Source organism: Megascapheus bottae, unplaced genomic scaffold (assembly GCF_031878675.1).
Source record: "Megascapheus bottae isolate mThoBot1 unplaced genomic scaffold, mThoBot2.hap1 HAP1_SCAFFOLD_90, whole genome shotgun sequence".
NCBI classification, from domain to species: Eukaryota; Metazoa; Chordata; class Mammalia; order Rodentia; family Geomyidae; genus Megascapheus; species Megascapheus bottae.
The window spans coordinates 347722-369141 of NW_028327568.1; the positions used below are offsets into that span (position 1 = coordinate 347722).

The following is a 21420-nucleotide window of genomic DNA, read 5'->3' on the forward strand; positions in this document are numbered from 1 at the left end:
GTCTAGATGATAATTGGAGATAAGATTCTAAAGTCCTTTAGTGCCTGGGATGGCTTCAAACCTTGATCCTCATATCTCAGTAGCTAGGTTTACTGGCGTGAACCCCCATGCCCGACAATATATTTATTTATTTTTTTCTTCTCTGTCTCTGTCCCTCTCCTCTGTTTTCTTTGTTTCTTTTTCCTTTTAATGGTACTGATATTAATAGGAACAGGGGTGCTGTGGGCAGATTGGTGACAGGAGAGTGAGCAGCCACCCTCCCTATCATCAGGACCCTCCCACCAAGCTCCTTTCTCGCTTGACTCCCAGGCAGAGGCTACTCATCTTAGATATACACATGCAACTTGTGAAAGAAGTAGACACTACTGCAAGCAGAATGATCTTCACCACTCAATTCTAGAAAGTTTTAGTGTACAAGTCCTCAAAATTTCTTTGAGAGAGGCAATTTTAACATTACTTGTAGACTTTCTTCCCTAAGCCCTCCCTGTCATTCCTCAGACCAGAAGCACATCCCCAACTGTGTGCTCTGCCATCCACTCAAGTCCCAAGACTCAATCCCCTGCTAAAAATCACAAGTGGTGTGCAAAGGAGAAATTTGCACTTGGAGTTAGAAGGTCCAAAGATTCCCAGATCCAAGGACAGCCCTTTCTTGGCCCCAAAGCCTACTTTCTTATTCACCTGCTCATCTTCCTCACAATTAGGCTGGAGTGATTTGTATCTGATAAAGAAAAGGAAGAGAAAGTCACCTGGAGGCTCTCTTCCAGAACTAAGGGGATATCTATGGCTTTGGCTAAATCACAGATGATAATGCACAATAAGAAAGCACATGGCATAAGTCTATGCTTTTCTCTAAAAAATAAATGTTCTGCATGGTGACAGTGGCTTGTTCCTGAAATCCTAGCTATTTGGGAGGTTGAGCTCTGATGAACAGAGTTCAACACTAGCCTATGAAGGAAATTTCCACGATACTGTTATCTCCATTAACCAGCAAACAGCCAAAAACGGAGCTATGGCTCCAGTGATGAGCACTCCAATATTTCACCACCAAAATCAGAGACAAAAAAACAGGTCCTGAATTCAAGGCACAGAATCAGAACCAAAAATAAAAATGCTTCATCTATCTGTAAATGCAATAGCCCAATATTGTCCTTGCCTGGTGGTTCAGTAGACACAGGGTCCTCAGTCCACTTTCTTCCTAGCTCTCCTCCCTCTACATTATTCCACAGGCCTCCAAGATTTCTTTTGAAACCTTACTTGGAAATGTGGTTTCCTAGGACTTCAACCATGTGACAGCTGAAGTTGTGTGCCAGCATCTTGTGCCTCTGATCATAGTCTCTCACTAAGTAGACTTCTGAGGCTTCTGTAGCTTCTGAGTGGAATGAAATATTCTAGGTGGCCAGGTCTAGAAAACTGGACAAGGTGTGCACTTGTCTGATCCCACATTCCCAATACAATACCCCAGTGGGAACAAATGGGCTCTAGATGCCAAGTATTCCCCAGTCTCACCCATGAAAGACCGAGTAGCCCTGAGCTTGAAGAAGGAACATTCACTTTCTAAACAAAATAGCCAGTACTTGCTCCATTGTCCCACAGAGTATATAATTGTGTAGAAAGTTTCAAATAAAGAAAAAGATGACCTTTCTGGTGTGCAGGGACCAGGTTCATCACCAGCATCTCCAGCAGGCTTGCCTCCAGGCTTCACACATTATAGGGCACAATCACAGGCCTGCCTGAGTCATTGCCACTCTATGGGGTAAAGACAAAGTATCTTTTAAAAGTGGAAATGGTTGGTGAAGATCCTCTCCCACTCTTTAGGCTTCCTAATTAATTTACTAGCTATGTCCTTTGCCATACAAAAGCTCTGCAGTTTAATGCAGTGCCACTTATCCAGCCTTTCTCTGATTTGTTGATTCTTGGTCCTTACTAAGAAAGTTTCGACCTATGCCAAGGAGGCCTAGTGTATCTCCTATTCCTTCTTGTAAAGTTTTCAGTGTGTCAGCTTTTACCTCCAGGTCTTTGATCCATTTGGAGTTAATTCTATTGCAGAGTGACAAAGAAGGATCTAACTTTAGTTTTCTGCACGTGCTTAACCAGTTCTGCCAGCACAACTTGTTGAAGAGGCTGTCTTTCTTCCATTCTATTTTTTTGGCTCCCTTGTCAAAGATTAGGTGGCCATAGGTCTGTGCTCTTCGCTGTCCACAACTATGCTACCATACTACTTCAGAAACACTGTTAACTTAGGATTCTTAATTTATTACAACTATTTTTAGATATAGTGTACAGTTTGGTTTCGGTGGTAGTACTATATTCTGAGAATATTCTCCAAAATATCTAATAATTATAATGATAATAAAATCTATTTTCACTTCATTTGATATGCACTTTCAATTTTTGTTTTGAGTTCTTTTCTGATAGCACTTAGATTAACATACAAAGCTATCCTGTAACTCTGTAAAGGAATTTCCTTTATGTACTCACAAGTTTTTCTATCTTTATACCTTTTTATACTTGTTTTTCTATTGAATTCTCAGATACAAGTGCACACATTAGCCTACACTAAGGACTATTAATTCTCTCTCTTCAACTCCACATTTTTCCCTTGAAATGTCTGGAGAAGCTACATTCATGGAACTGTCATCTCTCATAAGGACACTTTTTCTGAAGCACTCTCTGAGGGACCCTATGAGTCTTTTAGCACTTAAGTTTAGGATGATAAAATAAAAGGAAATAGTATTATCTAAGATACTGGGTAGGAGGTGTTACTGAATGGTATATATGGAACAGGACATGCTGCCATACATGTGACAGGTACCACTGTCAAGTGATCCCTCTTTAACAGTACACATGGAAATAATGCATTGTGTTACAGAGCCATAGTAACACAAACAAGTTGATATTGACACAAAAATAGACCCAAAGATCAATGGGACAGATTGGAAGACCCAGAAATAAAACCATATACTTACATTTGTCTGATCTTCCACAAAGGATCCAAAGACATACACTGAAAATGCCTCTTAAAGTATTGGTTCTGTAATCCTAGCAACTCAGAAATCTGAGATCTGATGATCAAGGTGCAAAGCTAGTCTGGGCAAGAAAGTCCGTGAGACTCTATCCCTAATAAACCACCAGGAAACTAGTACTGGCACTGTGCTCAGAGAAGGGATACCAGCCTCAGATGGTGGTTTTTCTTTAAAGCTAGTTTTGCATCTCACTTTGAAGGTATTTGGGGGATAAGGTTACACAGACATAACAGTTAAAGTAAATGAGTTCAGCCAAATACTAGTGGCTCACACCTGCAGATTCATGTTCAAAGTCAGCCGAGGCAGAAAAGATACTGTAAGCCTCTTACATCTTGTGAAGTACTAAAAAACCAGTAGTGGCACAGTGGCACAATGTGCTAGTGGTTTAGCCTTGAGCAAAACAGCTCAGTGACATTACCCTGAGTTCTAGCCCCAAGACTGAAGGGAAAAGAAAGATCATAAATATAAACAGTGCACACAATAGACTACAGACTCAGGATGAAAGATTAAATTAACAAATAATGAATATAGTCAACAACAATTCTTTGAAATTTGTAAATGAGGAATGTAGCAAAAAATGATGAGAAAACAATGATTCATTTCTAATCACTCTTGTATTATTTGTTTTGAAATCATTAACTGCTTTTAAACTAAACAGGCACGTAAGTATCATTTTGGAGAAAAACAACTTATATTCTCTTTTCATATAAAACATGTGTAACCCCTTTACTTAGTACTTCACATAATTCCAGTATGTGATTATATCATAACTCCTCAATTTCCTTTTTTCTCTCAATCCTCCCTCCTGTCAATCCTTGTGCTTAAACTCGAGGCATCACTCATGCTAGGTAGGTGCTCTACAAGTTGAGCTGCACACCCTGCTCTTTTTGTTTTACTCATTTTTATACTAGGGTTTATGTTTATGACCAGGTCAACTTGGAACACAATCTTTCTTTTTACCCTTTCTAAGTAGATGAGGTAAAAAGCACAATGCACTGGGTTCACCTATTGATTGAGATACAGTATTGTGAACATTTTGCCTAATCCTCCGTTTCTCAGTATCTTTTATTTGTTGGCGGTGGGATAATGGGTCTTGAACTCTGGGCCTGGGCGTGGTATCTGAACTCTTCATCTCAAGGTTACCACCCTACCCCTAAACCCACAGCCACACTTCCCATTTTCTAGTGATTAATTGGAGATGAGTCTCTTGGTATCGGAGTCCTCAGATCTCAGCCTCCTGAGTAACTAGGATTACAGTCAGGAGACACCCTCCAGGGCTTCTCAGTAATTGAAGTAACTAGGAATACATATGACAGCTATCATGCTTTGCTCTAATTACTAACAATTAAAACACTTGAACAAAGTTTTAATAATTTAAAACGTATGAACATAGTTCTAATATTTTTAAATGTTGACTTCAGGGACAATGGCTGCTTTTTAGTTTCCTAGTTTCAAATTTCACCAAATTTTTGTTTAACTTTTTATTTCCCAGAGTAAAAAAAAAGGTGATTAAGTATTTGAAAAAAAGTAAAAAAAGCTTAAAAGAAAGCATCCTTGCCTGCATAACTTTGCAAAAAGATTTGACATCATAGTTGATTTTTATGGAGAGTGTATCCCATTCACAGATCTTGTCATCCTCATCACTTATTCTGAAACAGCCTGTACAAAGGAGAGAAAGCCAGGCTGTCTGAAACCCCACCAAGGGAAATCACAGTGGCCATCTCTCAACTTTTGACCTGAAATGATTCAAGGATAAGGGCAGGTTAAACATAACATCAAATCAGAGGAATAGGAAAAAATAAATCAATTTTCCAAATATATGAGATCAAAAAGTGGGTAAAGATTGTGTATAACACTTACGGTAGGTATTTGAACAAACATCTTTTACTATTACAAAAAAAGAGCAACAAATGAAACCTCAAAGGCATCTTGGAGCAATAAATTCAGTGTTGCATACTTGAGAAATGAGTATCTAGCCTTTTCATTCTGTCAACCTAGCATTTTCATTCTGTCAATTGCTTTTTTACTCTATTATAGCAGTGGTGGTTTCATTCGGAATACTAAATAAAAACAATAGCCTCAACACAACAGAAAAGTAAAAATTAAGTGGCTGTTTTCTAAAACGCAGAGTATACATTGTAAAATGATAAATTCAAGGTAGTTAGCAGTCCTATCACCTTACACATGTGTCTTTATGATAAGGTCATTACAAATTCTCCTTTCTATCTTTTTGTAAATATATTGTGTATTATTGTGAACTATATTACACCATTATGTGACTCTACATTATTATGTTGTGAGCTCTAGTCACCCTACTGTGCAGCAGAATGACTTTGCCATCTGTGCTATTCTTCTAACTTACGATGAAAAATGGAAGGCAATTACACAGTTACATGAGCTGACATTAATTTGGAAAATTGTGATGTGCTTATTTGGTAATGTAAGATGAATTCAAACTGTGTTTTCAAGACTATTACACCTATAAATTGCTTTAATATAGCACTTAGTTCATTATCAGTGTTAGGTAAACAAAATAAATAGTGGCTGACAAAAAATAAATAAATACAATGCAGAGTATATTATACTCAGAGGAGATTCCCTTACCAGTGCATGCCTGACATTTTTAGTACTGACACTAATAGGAAGTTCTGAAACAGAAAAGGAGAATGACTGACCCCTTTTAGTCTCACTCAAATTAGAAATCACAGTTCTATGATGCTCGCTGAAACAAACCACTGATTATACCCCTAGCCATTGATGTAGAAAGTAGCAGCTGATGGTCATCTTCAGTTTGCAAGGACATAAACTGAACACAATTCTGGAATGATTCTGCCCTTCTGCAGATGTGCTACAGAGAGTCTATTTCCATTACCAAGACTGGCTGAGAACACAAAGCAGTAGCTCACCTCTGTGAAGGAAAGACAAAACCATTAGCCAACTCTCAAATAAGCAATTTGTAATGTGTTATGATGAACAAGAGTCTGGTTTCTCAGTTGTAAAATAATTTCATTGTTTTTCTTTCATGTGTGTCAGGACTGTGGCTTGAACCCAGGATTCTTCCTCTCTCTTGGCTTTTTCTCTTACAGATAACATGCTACCAAATAAGCCATAGCACTACGTCCGGGTTTCTCACTGCTTAACTTGAGACAAGTCTCACCGTATTTCCTGCCTGGGATGGCCTGGACTCTTGATCCTCAGATCTCAGCCTCCTAAGCAGAGGATTATTGGCATAAGCCACCAAAGTCTGTCATAATTGTTCCTATGATAAAATCCAAAATGGCACTGGGTACAGTGGCTCAGACTTGTAATCCTAGCTACTAGTCAGCTCGGGCACTAAAGAATGAGACTCTTTTTTTCCAGTCTTGGGCCTTGAACTTGGGGCCTCATCACTGTCCTTAGGCTTTCTCAAGGCTACAGCTCTACCACTGCAATCACAGCACCATTTCTGGCTTTTTTCTATATATGTGGTACCAAGGATAAAATGTAGGACTTTGTGCATGCTAGGCAAGCACTCTTACCACTAGGCCAAACTCCTGGCCCGAGAACCTGAGACTCTTATCTCTGGTTAATCACTAGAAAATGGGAAAGGGAGCTGTGTGTCCAGGGGTAGGGCAATAAGCCTTGAGCAAAAGAGCTAAGGGAAAAGCCCAATTCCTGTGCTCTGGCTTTAAGTTCAAACCCCAGAGCTAGCAAAATTAAAAACGTCTCAAGGACTCTCTTGCCACATCTCAGATCTCAACCTCCTAGCAGTAGGATTACAGGCAGGTGCCACCAATGCCATGTTTGAACAACTTTTGTGTCGTCCCCAAGAATGTGGACTCCCCACAACACTGGTAGGCAAGATAGACACATGTCTCAGGGCAGCGCGCACTGACTGCACTCAGGTTTACAAATGGGTGTGTGCACACGACAACTAGAATATTCGACAGGAAGAAACCCATGGCCCGTAGGTGGAATGATGTGCATCGGTCAAGGCGTGGACTCCTTTTCAGGGCTGAGGATACTGAAGTGCTGAGGTCAAAGCAGGTCTTGGTGTCCTCAGTCCCAGGCCAAGGCATGTGAGGAGCCCAAGACCAGGGGAGCTGGGTATCAGTTAGGCTCTAGCACTATCTGCAAAGCCAAAGGAGCTGGACTCATTACAGCAGCAGCAGAGGATGCTGGGGTCCAATGCTGGGTCCCAAGGGATCCAGGCCAAGTGAACGCTGCACAACAGCTCCCAGTGCACACCAGTAGAGGACCACTTCACCCACCCCTACCACTTTCTCACCAACCTTTGGGTGTGGTTGGATCAGCAGAGAAGCAGGGTGCACCATTGAGGATGGAGGGGGGAGGACTGAGGTTGGAACCACAAGATTGCACCGGGAGAGACTGGAAAGCTACACAAGAAGGCCGATCTCTATGGATACAGGTATTTACTAGCAAGTGCATAAGAGGGCACCAGGGGTCTGGTGGCTCCATGGTGTCCAACACTAGTTTTGAGGGTGGGACTCTCCCCACAGTGCTGACTCAGTGGAAACTTGGAGCCTGCGAGGCCTTGCGGGTAATTGTTCTCCAGCAGCCTCTGTCTCTGCCCAGGTGGAACCTAAGCAGCTAACACCCTGAGGATCTAGGATGACAGGCAGCAGCCAGTGGCTCCCAAAGCTTACATTATCTTTGATTTAAAAACTCACAAGACTTCACTACAAATTATTGTTGTCAATAACAGTTCAATGTGAAGTAACAGGATGTAGTAATTTTATAAAGTGGACATACATATGTGGGAAATTTACAATTAAGGAATCAATACTGTTTACACTAGTATAAACAATAAAACACTTAGTAATAAATATATCCAAAATGAATGATACAGAGAAGATTAGCATGGCCCCTGTGCAAGGATGACATGTAAATTTGTGAAGCATTCCATATTTTTGTACATATATTTGTTTTTTTGAAATAGGATAGGGCTCACACTGCAATCCTAGCCACTCAGTAGTTAGCTGAAAAAAATTATTAAAGAAAAGGCAAGGCCAGTAGTTTGGCATAGAGGTAGAGTCCTTGACTACTAGGAATGAAGACTGGATTCAATTCCTTGGTACCACATACATAGAAAAAAAGCCAGAAGTGGTGCTGTGGCTCAGGTGGTAGAAATCTAGCAATGAGAAAGCCCAAGAACATTGCTCAGGCCCCAAGTTCAAGCCCCAGGACTGTCAAAAAATTAATTTAAAATTTTTGATTTATCTAATAAATGAATTTATTAATAGGACAGGTCAGTCATCAGGAGAACCATCCCATATCACTCTGTGAACAGGCTGAGTAATGGTCACCAACAGGTGCGGTACAAAGGGAGATGGGGACTGACCCCAACCACTGATTTGGTCTTCCCTGGGTTGGGGCTGCTTCATGGTTCAGTGCCCATGGGAAGGACCAGCTTCTTTTGCCTTGCCCCTGATCCTCAATGCCAGGACCCATATGTCTTTACTGCCGAGGCTGGCTTTGAAACGTGATCCTCACATCTCAGTCGCCTGAGTAGCTAGGATGACAGGCGTGAGCCAACAGCTCCTGGCTCAAGGCTATTTTTACTATTAACATCTTATTTATTTTTTTGTGGGTCATGGGGCTTGAACTCACTCTGCTCGTTGTCCCTGAGCTCTACAGCTCAAGGCTACCACCCTACCCTTGAGCCAACCCCCACTTCCAGTTTTCTAGAGGTTAATTGGAGATAAGAATCTCAAGTCTCAAAATCATGAGAAGGGGTGTCAATGAGTGAGAAGTAATGCACCTACTACCTGGCCAATGAACTATAACCCCTCTATACATTACCCCAATAATAGAAAGTAAAGTTAATTTTTTTCAGTCCTTTTGTGCCCAGGCTGGCCTTGAACCTTGATCCTCAGATCTCAGCCTCCTGAGTAGCTAAGATTATAGGCGTGACACACCAGGACTGGCTCCATCTAACCATCTTCTAACTTCCTTTACTTCCTCATTTTTCCCATTACTTCCAGAATTAACTTTAACAAAACCATGTCTTAATTGTGTTTTGTTTTTTTTGTTTTTTGTTTTTTTTGCCAGTCCTGGGCTTGAGCTCAGGGCCTGAGCACTGTCCTTGGACTTTCTCAAGGCTAGAGCTCTACCACTTGAGTCTCAGCACCACTTCCAGCTTTTTTCTATGTATGTGGTACTGAGGAATCGAACCCGGGTCTTCATGCATGCTAGGCAAGCACTTTAACCACTAGGCCAAACTCCTGGCCCCCTTAATTGTGTTTTGGTACAGCTATCTTCAGAGAGATGGAGTAAGGAAAAGTAGTGATGGCAGAGAGATAGTCATCCTCCTGAGAGCTTCTCTTTCAACCTCCAGAACAGGGAGAAAGCAAAGACACTTCATATCATCCACACCTGTGTTTTATTATAACTCAGGAAAAAACAATGAGTAAGATAAACCATCTCAAACAACACATCACTAGTGATTAATTCAAAAAAAAGGAAAAACTAGTCATTTTGGGGTTACTCATCAAAATTCTAAAGATTTTTCTCTTTATTTACCCACCAAAGAACCAGAATTGGTGCAGTGGCTCAAGTGGTAGAGTATTAACCTCGAGCAAAAATGGTTAACAAGGTGCCTAGGTTCCGAGTTCAAGCTGCCAAGACTTTTACCAACACTCAAAGAAAATGTATACCCAATAGTGTGTCCTTCCATGTTCTCTGAATATTTCAGGAACTAAGTAGGGAATAAAAGGTGTTAAGACAAGCTGGGAATGGTGGCTCACACCTGTAAACCTAGCTGACTTTCAGAGCCAGCCTGGGCAGTAAAGATCACTAAAGGCCAAGAGACTCTTATCTCCAATTAATCACTAGAAAAGGGGAAGTGGGGCTGTGGTTGAATGGGGTAGGGTGGTATCCTTGAGCTGAAGAGCTCAGGGACATTGCCAAGGCCCGGAGTCCAACTCCCATGACCCACAAAAAAAATAGGGGTTAAGAGAGATTTGACTTCTGTGCAAATTTTATGATAAACATGGAATTGCATCTTCTATTCAAAAATTGAACTCTATGTAGTATGTCATTGCTATAATGCATGGACCACACATACAGCGAGAGAGTTTAGAGGAGTAGTGGAGAAATAGATGCTTTCTGTGTTCTTGGCTGATTAAAACTCATTGAACATTTGCTCTGTTTGCCACTTTTCTTCTAGCAAATCACTTCACTGATAAACACTGAGGTGTGCCTTCCAGATGGAAGATTTTCCTCGATTGTTATAATAATGAGACTTCTCTCTCCTGTGTGTTTTATAAGTACAGAGCCATGAATTCTTAGTAAAGGACATTCCACAGTTGTTCCATTGAAACAATTTCTCACCTGTGTGTTTTCTGCTGCAAACTGAGGTATGACTTTTTGGAAAAACTTCACAGGTGCTGGTGTCTCAAGCTTGGAATCCTAGCTACTCAGGAGGCTGAGATCTGAGGATCATGATTCAAAGCCAGCGATGGCATGAAAAGTCCAAGAGACTCATATCCAATTAACTACCAGACATTAACTACTCTTATATACAATTAACTAGCCGACAAATAAAGTAAAAGAAAAACAAAAACAAACAACTTTCCACATTTGTTTCATTCATAGGATTTCTCTCATGTGGAACCCTGAACTGTGCCTTCTGAGTGAAAGACTGCATATTTGCTATATTCATAAGCCTTCACTCTGTGAGTACCCTGATGCAAACCGAGTTTTCTTTTAGGAAAAAGACTTCACATATTTTATTACAGTCTTAAGATTTCTCATCGGTGAGAATTCTCTTATGGTTGCTTAGGTGTCATATCTATGTGAAGAACATTGCATATTTGTTACCTTCATATGGTTTCTCTCATTTTGTCATCTTTGATGATTACTAAGGCTTTCCTCTGGATGAAAGGGTTTTCACATTTATAACATTCATAAGGTTTTTCTCCTGTTATTTTTTTTTCTGATAGTTGGCAAGGTCTGTCTTCTGGATGAATGGTTTCTTACACTGATTACCTAAGTTTTCTCTCCTGTGTGTGTATTCTGAGGATTAGTAAGGTTTGCATTCCGGGTGAAAAACATTCGTTGTATTCATAAAATTTTTGTCTTGTGTGTGTTCTGATGATTATTAAGGCTTGTTTTCCAGATGAAAGACTTTCCACATCTGTTACATTGATAATATTTCTCTCCTGTGTATATTCTCTGATGCAAAGGGAGGTATGACTTCTTTCTGAAAGACTTTCCACACCTGTTACATTGATAAGGTTTCTCACCAGTGTGTGTTTTCTGATGGGTATTAAGGTGTGACTTGTAGGCAAAAAACTTTCTGCATTTCTTACACTCATAAGGTTTCTCTCCTGAGTGTGTTCTCTGATGCAATATGAGGTATGACTTCATTCTGAAAGACTTTTGACATTTCTTGCATTCATATGGTTTCTCTCCTGAGTGTGTTGTCTGATGATTAGTAAGGCTTGTCTTCCAGGAGAATGACTTTCCACACTCATTACATTCATAAGTTTTCTCTCCTCTGTGTGTTCTCTGATGGACAGTAAGTTCTATTTTCTTGGTGAAAGACTTTCCACACATGTTACATGTATAAGGTTTCTCTCCTGTGTGTCTTTTCTGATGATCAGAAAGGTTTGACTTGTCGCTGAATGACTTACCACACACAGTACATGTATAAGGTTTCTCCCCTGTATGCACTCTGTGATGGTTAGTAAGGTATTCCTTCTTGGTGAAAGACTTTCCACACGTGTTACATGTATAAGGTTTCTCCCCTGTATGCACTCTGTGATGGGTAGTAAGCTGTTTCTTCTGGGTGAAAGACTTTCCACATGTGTTACATGTATAAGGTTTCTCTCCTGTGTGTATTCTCTGATGGGTTAGTAAGGCGATCCTTCCAGGTGAAAGACTCTCCACACATGTTACATGTATAAGGTTTCTCTCCTGTGTGTAATCTCTGATGGGTAGAAAGGTGTGTCTTCTGGGAGAAGGACTTTCCACAATCTTTACATCCATAAGGTTTCTCTCTGGTGTGTATTTGCTGATGATTATTAAATTCTAACTTCTGGGTGAAAGAATTTCCATGTCTGTTGCATTCATATGGTTTCTTTTTTGTATGAATTCTCCAGTGTCTCCTAAGAGCTGATTTCCTGGTGTATGGTTTTCCACATCTGGTACATTCAAGTGTTTTCTTCCCTCTCTGAACTACTGTTTGGGTATTGTGAGTAGAATTATCATAGTCATCTCTATGCTGCTTATGGATATTGTCAGACTCTCCCACAAGAACACAATTCTGCTTTAAAATTATGCTCTCTGAGTTTCAAACCTTCCCTTCTTCACCATTTTCAAAATACTCCAGCTCATCAGAATACTCAAATTTTGGTCTAAAATGCTCTGAATATCTGAAGGATTCTTCAACTACAGGAGATACAATTGGCCTATATGCAGCACGTATGTCATCAAGCTCACTATAAAGTCCCATGTTCTGACACTCACTGAATTCTTCAGTCTTCATCACTAAGGAGTCTAGATTACTTCTACTCAGCTATGCCTTACATTTTGAAGTCAAATCAAGTGATCTCACTAATCTCCCTCTTTCTTCCACTGTACAACTATTCGTGACTGCTACTTCACAAAGATATCCAACTGAATTTTCCTGGCAGGTTGTAATTATGTCCTCCATTTCTTGGACATCTAAAACGAGTTAAAATTAAAAAAAGACAAAAATAAAAATAAGATTCCAATATTCTTTAATGTAAAGAAGTTTGCTTTGCTTAATTTTTTTTTTTGCATTCCAGAGGTTGAAGTCAGCCTGGGTGTTGAGCTCTTCAGCTCAATGATACCACCCTACCCTTGAGCCAAGCCCCCTTCCCATTTTCTCCAGGTAAGTTGGAGATAAGAGTCTCAGGTCCTTTCGTGCCAGGAATGGCTTTGAAACTTGATTCTCAGACCTCAGCCTCCTGGGTAGGATTACTGATGTGAGCCATTGCACCCGGCTTTGTTGTTGTTGTTATTGTTATTGTTGTTGTTCTGGTTGTGGGGCTTGAAGTCTGGCCCTGGGCACTGTCCCTGGGCTCTTCAGCTCAAGGCTACCACCATACCCATGGAGACACAGAGCTATGGCCTGTTTTCTAGTGGTTAATTGGGAGATAAGAGACTCAGGGTCTTTAGTGCCCAGGCTGGCTTTGAATTATGATCCTTAGATATCAGCCTCTGGAGTAACTAGGATTCCAGGTGTGAACCACCGTGCCAGGTCAAGGTAAAGACATTTTCTCCCATCCTAAATGTTAGGACTTTAAAACATCACAAATAATTCTACTATGTATTGGTAGGGTTTTAAGATGAGTACTTATCATCTGCATATAGTATCCTTATGGTTCTGTTTTTCAAATACTATTTTGATTTATCATAAGGGAATAAGATGTTTCTTTTATTTTCTTGAAATATGTGTATATTACCATTTCCCTTCTCAACCATTAAGTGAGGAACAGGCATATTTTCTAGAGGATACCACTGAAGTATTTTATCCATCCCTTTGCCTTTTACCTAAGTGGTAATGGTTCTTGAGAGTAAGGATTTATACACAAATCTCTTCAGTACTAACTTCTCACTATCAACTTCTTTATGTATCTATGGGAATTTTAAAGTTCATTTCTATAAATCTTAGACAAAGTCTAAGTCTAAATCCCTTTTCAGGCAATCCTGACCATCAGAACAATGAAAGATTGAGGATAATCCAGCTCAGGAGCTGTCAATCATCCACTGTAGACTATAACCTTTGATTCAAAATCACAGTCTCTGCCCACCACTGACAAGCCATTTTTCTTATCAGAGGACACCATCACTGGCATATTCCATTTTATACTATATCTGTATTTTCCTAGTTACAGAGAAAATGAAATTTCATTTTCTGTATCTCTATTTTTTTGCTTCAGAATAATTTCCACAAAGAAGATAATTTTTAACTCTAACTCTACTTCCACACAAAACTCATTACGTCTCCATATGAATTCTTGCAACACCCAGAACTACAGGAACTAGGAATGTTATTGCTTAGTACTGCTCAAGATGTATTTACCTACTGTGCTCTGCTTTCACCATCACTTTGCAAAATCCAATAATTCACCTGTAAAATTCTTTTCTGAGACTTCTCATATCCATGTATCTGCACCTTGCTCAAGCTGTACAATCAATATAGGTTTGGCTAAACAATGCCCTGTGGATAAGGATTAGTGGAGAATTATTGCTCATAGTGTGTCATCTGTGTTATAAGGTCTCACACATGCTGTTCACAAGGTTGCTCCTAACACTCCTTTCTCATTTCTCACTGGTTCCATTTATTAACTTTTCCCTAGCTTTAGAATTTTTCCCCATTGTGTGCCTGGAACTCAGCATTTACTCCAGGCTAGCATTCAATCAGTTTGAGCCCTCGGTTCAAATTCCAGCTCATGAGGGCTTGATTGTAGGTAGATTTCAGCCTCCTGAGTAGGTAGGATTTCAAGCAAAACCAGTGCACCAGTGCCCGGTTTGGATTATGAATACACACTTTAGTGATTCCTAGATCATACTTTCAGTAGTCACATACATTGTACTCTAGATTATATATCCAACTACATTAATCATCTCAGGTTTGTAAAGACAGTCCCTTATTAGGGAACATAGTTCAGAATTTTTTTCAAACTACTGATTTGGCTGCTTAAATAATGAGAATAAATCACTAGAAAAAGGCAAGTTAGGCTGTGGCTCAAGGGTAGGGTGGTACCCTTGAGCTGAAGAACTCAGGGACAGAGTTGAGGCCCACCGTTCAAGGCCCTTGACTAATGAAAAAAAAAGGATTACATAATCAAGTTGAAGTTTTCCTTAAAAGAAAGAAAACGATACTCAGGCCAGGAGTTTGTCCTCGTGGTAGAGTGCTTACCAAGCATGCACAAAGACCCATGTTTGATTCCTTGGTACCAGATAAAAGTTGGAAATGGTGTGGTGGTTCAGGTGGGAGAGCGCTAGCCTTGAGGAAAAGCCCAAGGACAGTGCTCACGCCCTGAGTTCAAGCTCTACAACTAGAAAAAAGTAAAATAAACAAGAAGGAAATGATACTGGTAGGTGCCCATGGTTCACACCTGTAATACTAGCTGCTCAGGAGGCTGAGATCTGAGGATTGCAGTTCAAAGCCAGTGCAGGCACAAATGTCTGAGACTCTTTATCTCCAACTAACCACTAGAAAACAAAAACTCATGCTGTGGCTCAAAGTGGCAGAGAACTAGCTTTCAGATGAAGAGCTTGACTGTGCACAGTCCTAGAGCTCATACTCAATTACAAAAAACAGCTACAAAAAAAGTGAAAAAGAAAAGAAAGAAACGACACTTCCCACTGAAAGAAATATTCCATCTAAATAGAACTAATAGAACTAACTTCACCTACCCACTAAAAACAAATCACTTGAACTTTGAAGATGAGGTAAATTGTGCTCACCCAATGAAACCAGGTTGCTGTAGTTCTCCAGCATTACATCTCTATACAGAGTCTTCTGAGCAATGTTTAGGTTCTGCCACTTCTCACAGCTGAAGTCCACAGCCACATCTCCAAATGAAACCATCTCCTGAAATGGCATATTTCCTTCAAGAAATTAGCTCTGAGTCATGAGCACATCAATTCTGGAATTGCATTCTTCTACATGTAAGCTTTGGTCTCACATAAAATATTTCCAGCTTCCTGTGTTATCCATAGAATGAGAGAAAGAAAACTAAAAATAGACTTATTTTCCCCTATATTAAGTAGATAATTACAAAGTTTCCCTAGTATGTTAGAATACATTTCTGCCGCTACCAATAGAGACAAGATAAAAATCTAAGGAGCTAATAATTTGGGATGACAGCATTAGTTATAAGTAGATGTCTGATAGAGTAGTTTTAGCACCTTTTGATAAAATTCACTACATATCAAGGTAACAAGGAAGTAAAAAAAATAATAATTCCTGTATGTTCATATTCTGCCTCACTAAAAAAGCCATTTAGAGCTACTATTAAAAAGTGCCCTCATGGTTGTGAGGTTAGCCTAGTGGTAGAGGGCTTGCCTAGCATGCACAAAGACCCGGGTTCAATTCCTCGGTACCACATACATAGAAAAAAGCCGAAAGTGTTGCTAAGGCTCAAGTGGTAGAGCTCTAGCCTTGGGAAAGTCCAAAGACAGGGCTCAGGCTCTGAGCTCAAGCCCAGGACAAAGCAAAAAGAAAATAAAGTGCCCTCAAAAGCAATCAAAACACGCCAAAATCACAGGGAATAAAACCACACCAGTAGATCTTTGAAAAGCATAGTTTCCAGGTGAGTATTAAAGGGAGCAACAGTACTTGAGAAGGTATGTAATGATTAATTTGGTCCTTACAAGATTTGACTTAGGTCCCCAAATAAAAACATGACAAAAAATTAACTGGCACAAAAACAAGCTATGGTAATCAATTATATTAAATTTCCAAAGATTAAGGCTGATCGTCCATAACCTGATACTGATACTTCCTACATAAGCAAAAGAAAGGCTTGCACAAAATTTTGTGAACATTGCCTACCTGCTAAAATACAGAATATAGTTGAGAAGTGCATAAAATATTTCTTGATAAAATTTTTGTTTATGCTCAGCCATGTTATCCTAGCTGTTCAGCAGGCTGAGATCTGAGGATCACAGTTCAAAACCAGCTCGGGCACTAAAGAAGCTGAGACTCATCTCCAATTAATCAGTAGAAAATGGAAAGTGGGACTTCTTATCTCCAATTAATCAGTAGAAAATGGGAAGACGGATTTCTGAAAACACCATAAACTATATCAAATGAAGATTAACTTTCAGGTAAATGAAGATACAAAGCACTTCAAGAAGCCTGTATGGAGAGTAATTTAAGGACAAACAGCTAACTAATTCTTCCAGAATTTTTGAAGGTGTGTTGACCACAGTGTTTCAGTAACTGCTGTAGAACTTCAGTAACAGTTTACTGTTAGGCATGATGATGTGATTTAAGATAAGTTGATACTAAAAATTTACCTTCTATGGGGAGTTACTTCCTAGTGTCAATGAATCACATTTTATTTAAGTGAGATGTTGGAATAAAGTTTATCAAGGTAATGGCCTCCATAAACAGGCCGGAGTTGCTATCCTCATATCAGATAAAATAGACTTCAAACTAAAATTAGTGAGAAAAGACAAAGAAGGTTATTACATACTAATAAAGGGATCTCTCCTCCAGGAGGGCATAATGATTCCAGATCTAACCAACTAGATCTAAAAGACATCTGCAGATTATTTCACCTAGCAACATCAAAATATATGTTTTTTTCAGCACACATGGAACCTTTTCCAAAATAGACCACATCTTAGGGCATAAAGCAAACCTGTGCAGATTCACAAAAACTGAAATTATTCCCTGCATTCTCTCAGACATCAGGGCATCAAATTGGAACTGGACACCAATCTCGACCAATGAAAACCCTGAAACTCATGGAGATTGAACAACACATTCTTGAATCACCAATGGGTCATTGAGGAAATCAGAACAGAAATACAGCAGTTTATGAAATTTAACAAAAAGGAGCACACAAAATACCAGATCCTTTGGGACATAGCAAAGGCAGTACTCAGAGAAAGATTTACAGCTCTGACTGCTAACCTTAATAAATTGGAAAAATCGCAAACCAAGAATTTAATGCTGCACCTTACAACAAACTAACCCTAATCCCAGTAGAAAGAAGCAAATAATTAAAATCAAAGCAGAACTAAATGAATTGGAGTCCAAAAAAACTATAGAAAGAATCAACAAAACAAGGAGTTGGTTCTTTGAAAAAAAAATAACAAAATTGACAGACCCCTAGCAAATCTTACTAAAAAAAGAAGCACATACAAATAAACAAAATCACAGATGAGAATGGTAATATCATGACAGAAATTACCAAGGCCAAAACATCATAAGGGAATACTTTTCAAACCTTTATGCCAACAAATTTGAGAATCTAGAAGAAATGGATGAATTTTTAGCCAATATTAACATAAACAAACTGAACTAAGAAGACCTAATCCAAATAAACAGGCCTATTTCAAGCACTGAAATAGAAATGGCAATAAGAGACCTTCCATCTCAGAAAAGCCCAGGGCCAGATGGATTCACAGCGGAATTCTATAAGGTCTTCAAAGCAGAGCTCACACCAATACTCCTTAAGCTCTCCAAAGAAATTGATAACAAAGGCTCTTTGCCAAACTCATTCTAAGTAGCCACTATAACCCTCATCCTAAAACCAGACAGAGATTAATCAAAGAAAGAGAACTATAGACCACTTTCTTTGATGAACATCGATGCAAAACTTCTCAACAAAATACTGGCCAACCGTTTTCAGCAACTCATCAAAAACATTATACACTATCATCAAACAGGATTCATTACAGGGTTCCAAGCTGGTTCAACATACGCAAATCAATTAATATAATTCAACACATCACAAGGAACAAAGACAAGAATCATGATGGTCTCAATTGATGTAGAAAAGGCATTTGACAAGATCCAACACCCCTTTCTGCTAAAAGCTCTGGAAAAACTAGGTATCCATGGAACAGTATAATAAAGACTGTTTATGACAAGCCCAGAGCTAGCATTATACTTATGGCGAAAAGCTAAAGCCATTTCTTCTAAAATCAGGAACAAGAAAAGAATGCACATTCTCTCCACTCTTATCATAGTATTCGAATTCCTAGCCAGAGCAATAAGGCAAGAAGCAAGCATAAAGGGGACCTAAATAGGGAAAGAGGAAGCAAAACATTCCCTCTTTGCAGATGACGTGATTCTGTATTAAAAAATCCCTATAGACTCCACCCCAAGCTTCTTGACCTCATACAAAACTTTGGCAAGGTAGCAAGGTATAAAATTAACCCTCGAAAATCAACCGCCTTCTTCTATGCCAACAATGAGAGGAATGAGTCAACAATCAGGAAAGCAACTCCTTTGGCAATAGCCTCAAAGAAAATAAAGTACCCATGAATTAACTAAGAATGTAAATGACCTTTTTGTTGAAAACCCTGAAAAAGGAAATTAAAGCAGAACTGAGGAAATGGAAAAACCTCCCATGCTCCTGGATTAGGAGACTTAACATTGTGAAAATGGCAATCTTGCCAAAGGCTATCTACAAATTCAATGCAATACCTATTAATATTCCAATGTCATTCTTTAAAGAAATAGAAGAGCAATCCTAAATTTCATATTGAATAATAAAAGACCTCGTGCAGCAAAAACAATTCTTAGCAGAAAGAACACCACAGGATGAATTTCAATACCAAACTTTAGACTCTATTACAGAGCTATAGTCACCAAAACAGCTTGGTACTTGCATAACAACAGGCCTGAAGACCAATGGAATAGAACTGAGGAACCAGATAATAACCCTAGACTTATGGCTGCCTAATCTTTGATAAGGGAGCCAAAAAAAGAATGGCAGAAAAATATCCTCTTCAACAAATGGTGCTGGCAGAACTGTTTAAGTAAGCACCTGCAGAAAATTTAAGTTGGATCCTTCTTTGTCACCCTGCACCAGGATTAACTCCAAATGGATCAAAGACCTCAAGGTTCAAGCAGATACACTGAAAACTTTACAAGAAGGAATAGGAGATGCACTATGTCTCCTTGGCACAGGTCAAAACTTTCTTAATAAAGACAAAGAAACAGAACAAATCAGAGAAAATCTGAATAAGTGGGACTGCATAAAACTGTAGAGTTTCTGTATGGCAAAGGACATAGCTAGCAAATTAACTAGAAAACCTAAAGAGTGGGAGAAGGTCTCCACTAACCATACAACAGAAAAGTCCTGATATCTAAAATATATCAACAGCTCAAAAAACTGAATCACTCCAAAATTAATCTCCAAAGAAACAATCATCCATCCCTTCGTTATCTCATATTGTTACAATATTTACCCTTGTTATCTGGTATGTTTTATATGTGCTTGATTAGTTATTTGAAATTGGATATGGAAGGGGGGAAATCAAGATAAACGGGGGGAGGGTGGGAGGGAAATGGGGACCATGTCATGAGAAAGGGTATCAATGTTTGTGAAGTAATGCACCTTCTATCTGGTAAATATAATGTAACCCTTCTATTGATCACAATAAAAATTATTAAAAATAAAAAAAGAAACAAGAAAAAAAAGATGGGTGAAAGACTTAAAGAGAGTCTTCTCTGAAGAAGAAATAAGAATGACACATGAAGAAATTTCAATTTCTCTGGCCATAAAAAAATGCAAATCAAAACAACTCTAAGATTCCACCTTATCCCAGTTAGAATGGCCATGATCAAGAAATCTAATAACAACAGATGCTGGAGGACATGTTGCCAGGAGGGATTACTACCATACTGCTGGTAGCAGTGCAAATGCATTCAACCACTATGGAAAGCAGTATGGAAGTTTCTCATATGTTTAGTCTTAAACATAGAACTCCCCTATTACCCAGCAATTCCACTACTTAGCTTTTACCTGCTTGTCCAGAAACAAGGACATACTAAATCCATTAGCACAACGGTGTTCACTGCAGCACTATTTACCATAGCAAAGATATGGAACCAACCCAGATGCCCCTCAGTTGATGAGGGGATCGACAAGATGTGGTATTTATACACAATGGAATTCTATGCTGCTGTCAGAAAGAATGACATGGCCCCATTTCTAAGGAAATGGAAAGACTTTAGGCGCGATGGATTCCCTCATTTGTCCTAATCAGTAGAACCTTGGGCTCTCCTCGCAGAAATTTGTAATACAACAAACCTAGATACATAAGGCCATATACAATGATGCTAAATGAAAGGACCTCCAGGATATAGAAACAAAAGCCATATAATGAGTGATCGTTTTCCTTAATGTACCATGTTGTCTCTCATCTCTTTGGCTGTGCCTTGGTTATCTCATATTGTTACAGTATTTTATCTGGTTATCTGATATATTATATATGTGCGTATTGGACTATTTGAAGTTGGATATGGAAGGGGTGGAAAAACAAGATGGGGAATGGAGGGGGAGGGAAAGGGATTGGGTGTGTAAATATTTAGGATCGTTATGTATTCCTGGAGGAAAGATCCCTTTAGTAATATGTAGTAACCTTCTTTGTCTTTTCTTACTAAATTTGGTTTGAAGTCCATTTTATCTGATATGCGGATGGCAACTCCAGCCTGTTTATGGGGGCCGTTAGCTTGATAGAGTTTATTCCAACCTCTCACTTTCAAAAGATGCTTGTTTTTTTGGGTAAGATGTGTCTCTTGAAGACAGCAGAACGATGGCTCTTGCTTTTTGATCCAACTCGACAGCCTATGCCGTTTAATTGGAGAATTGAGTCCATTGATATTGAGAGTTAGGATTGAGAGATATTTATTAGATCCTACCATTTTTAAAAGCTTTTATTTGGGCCTGTG

At 39.2% G+C, this 21420-nt stretch overlaps 1 protein-coding gene and 1 non-coding gene across 2 annotated transcripts; one reads left to right on the plus strand and one right to left on the minus strand.

Annotated features, from left to right (window-relative positions):
- Positions 1–537: 537 nt before the first annotated feature.
- On the minus strand, positions 538–12042 carry LOC150039641 (uncharacterized). Its single transcript, XM_090327696.1, has 2 exons — positions 11245–12042; positions 538–718 (listed from the first exon to the last, which is right to left on the minus strand). Exons 1-2 carry the CDS (start codon positions 12012–12014, stop codon positions 538–540), a joined length of 951 nt encoding a protein of 316 aa, XP_090183822.1. The 5' UTR covers positions 12015–12042.
- LOC150039642 (U6 spliceosomal RNA) lies at positions 7831–7935 on the plus strand. Its single transcript, XR_016534298.1, has one exon. It is a non-coding gene; the product is annotated as a U6 spliceosomal RNA (small nuclear RNA).
- Positions 12043–21420: the final 9378 nt, after the last annotated feature.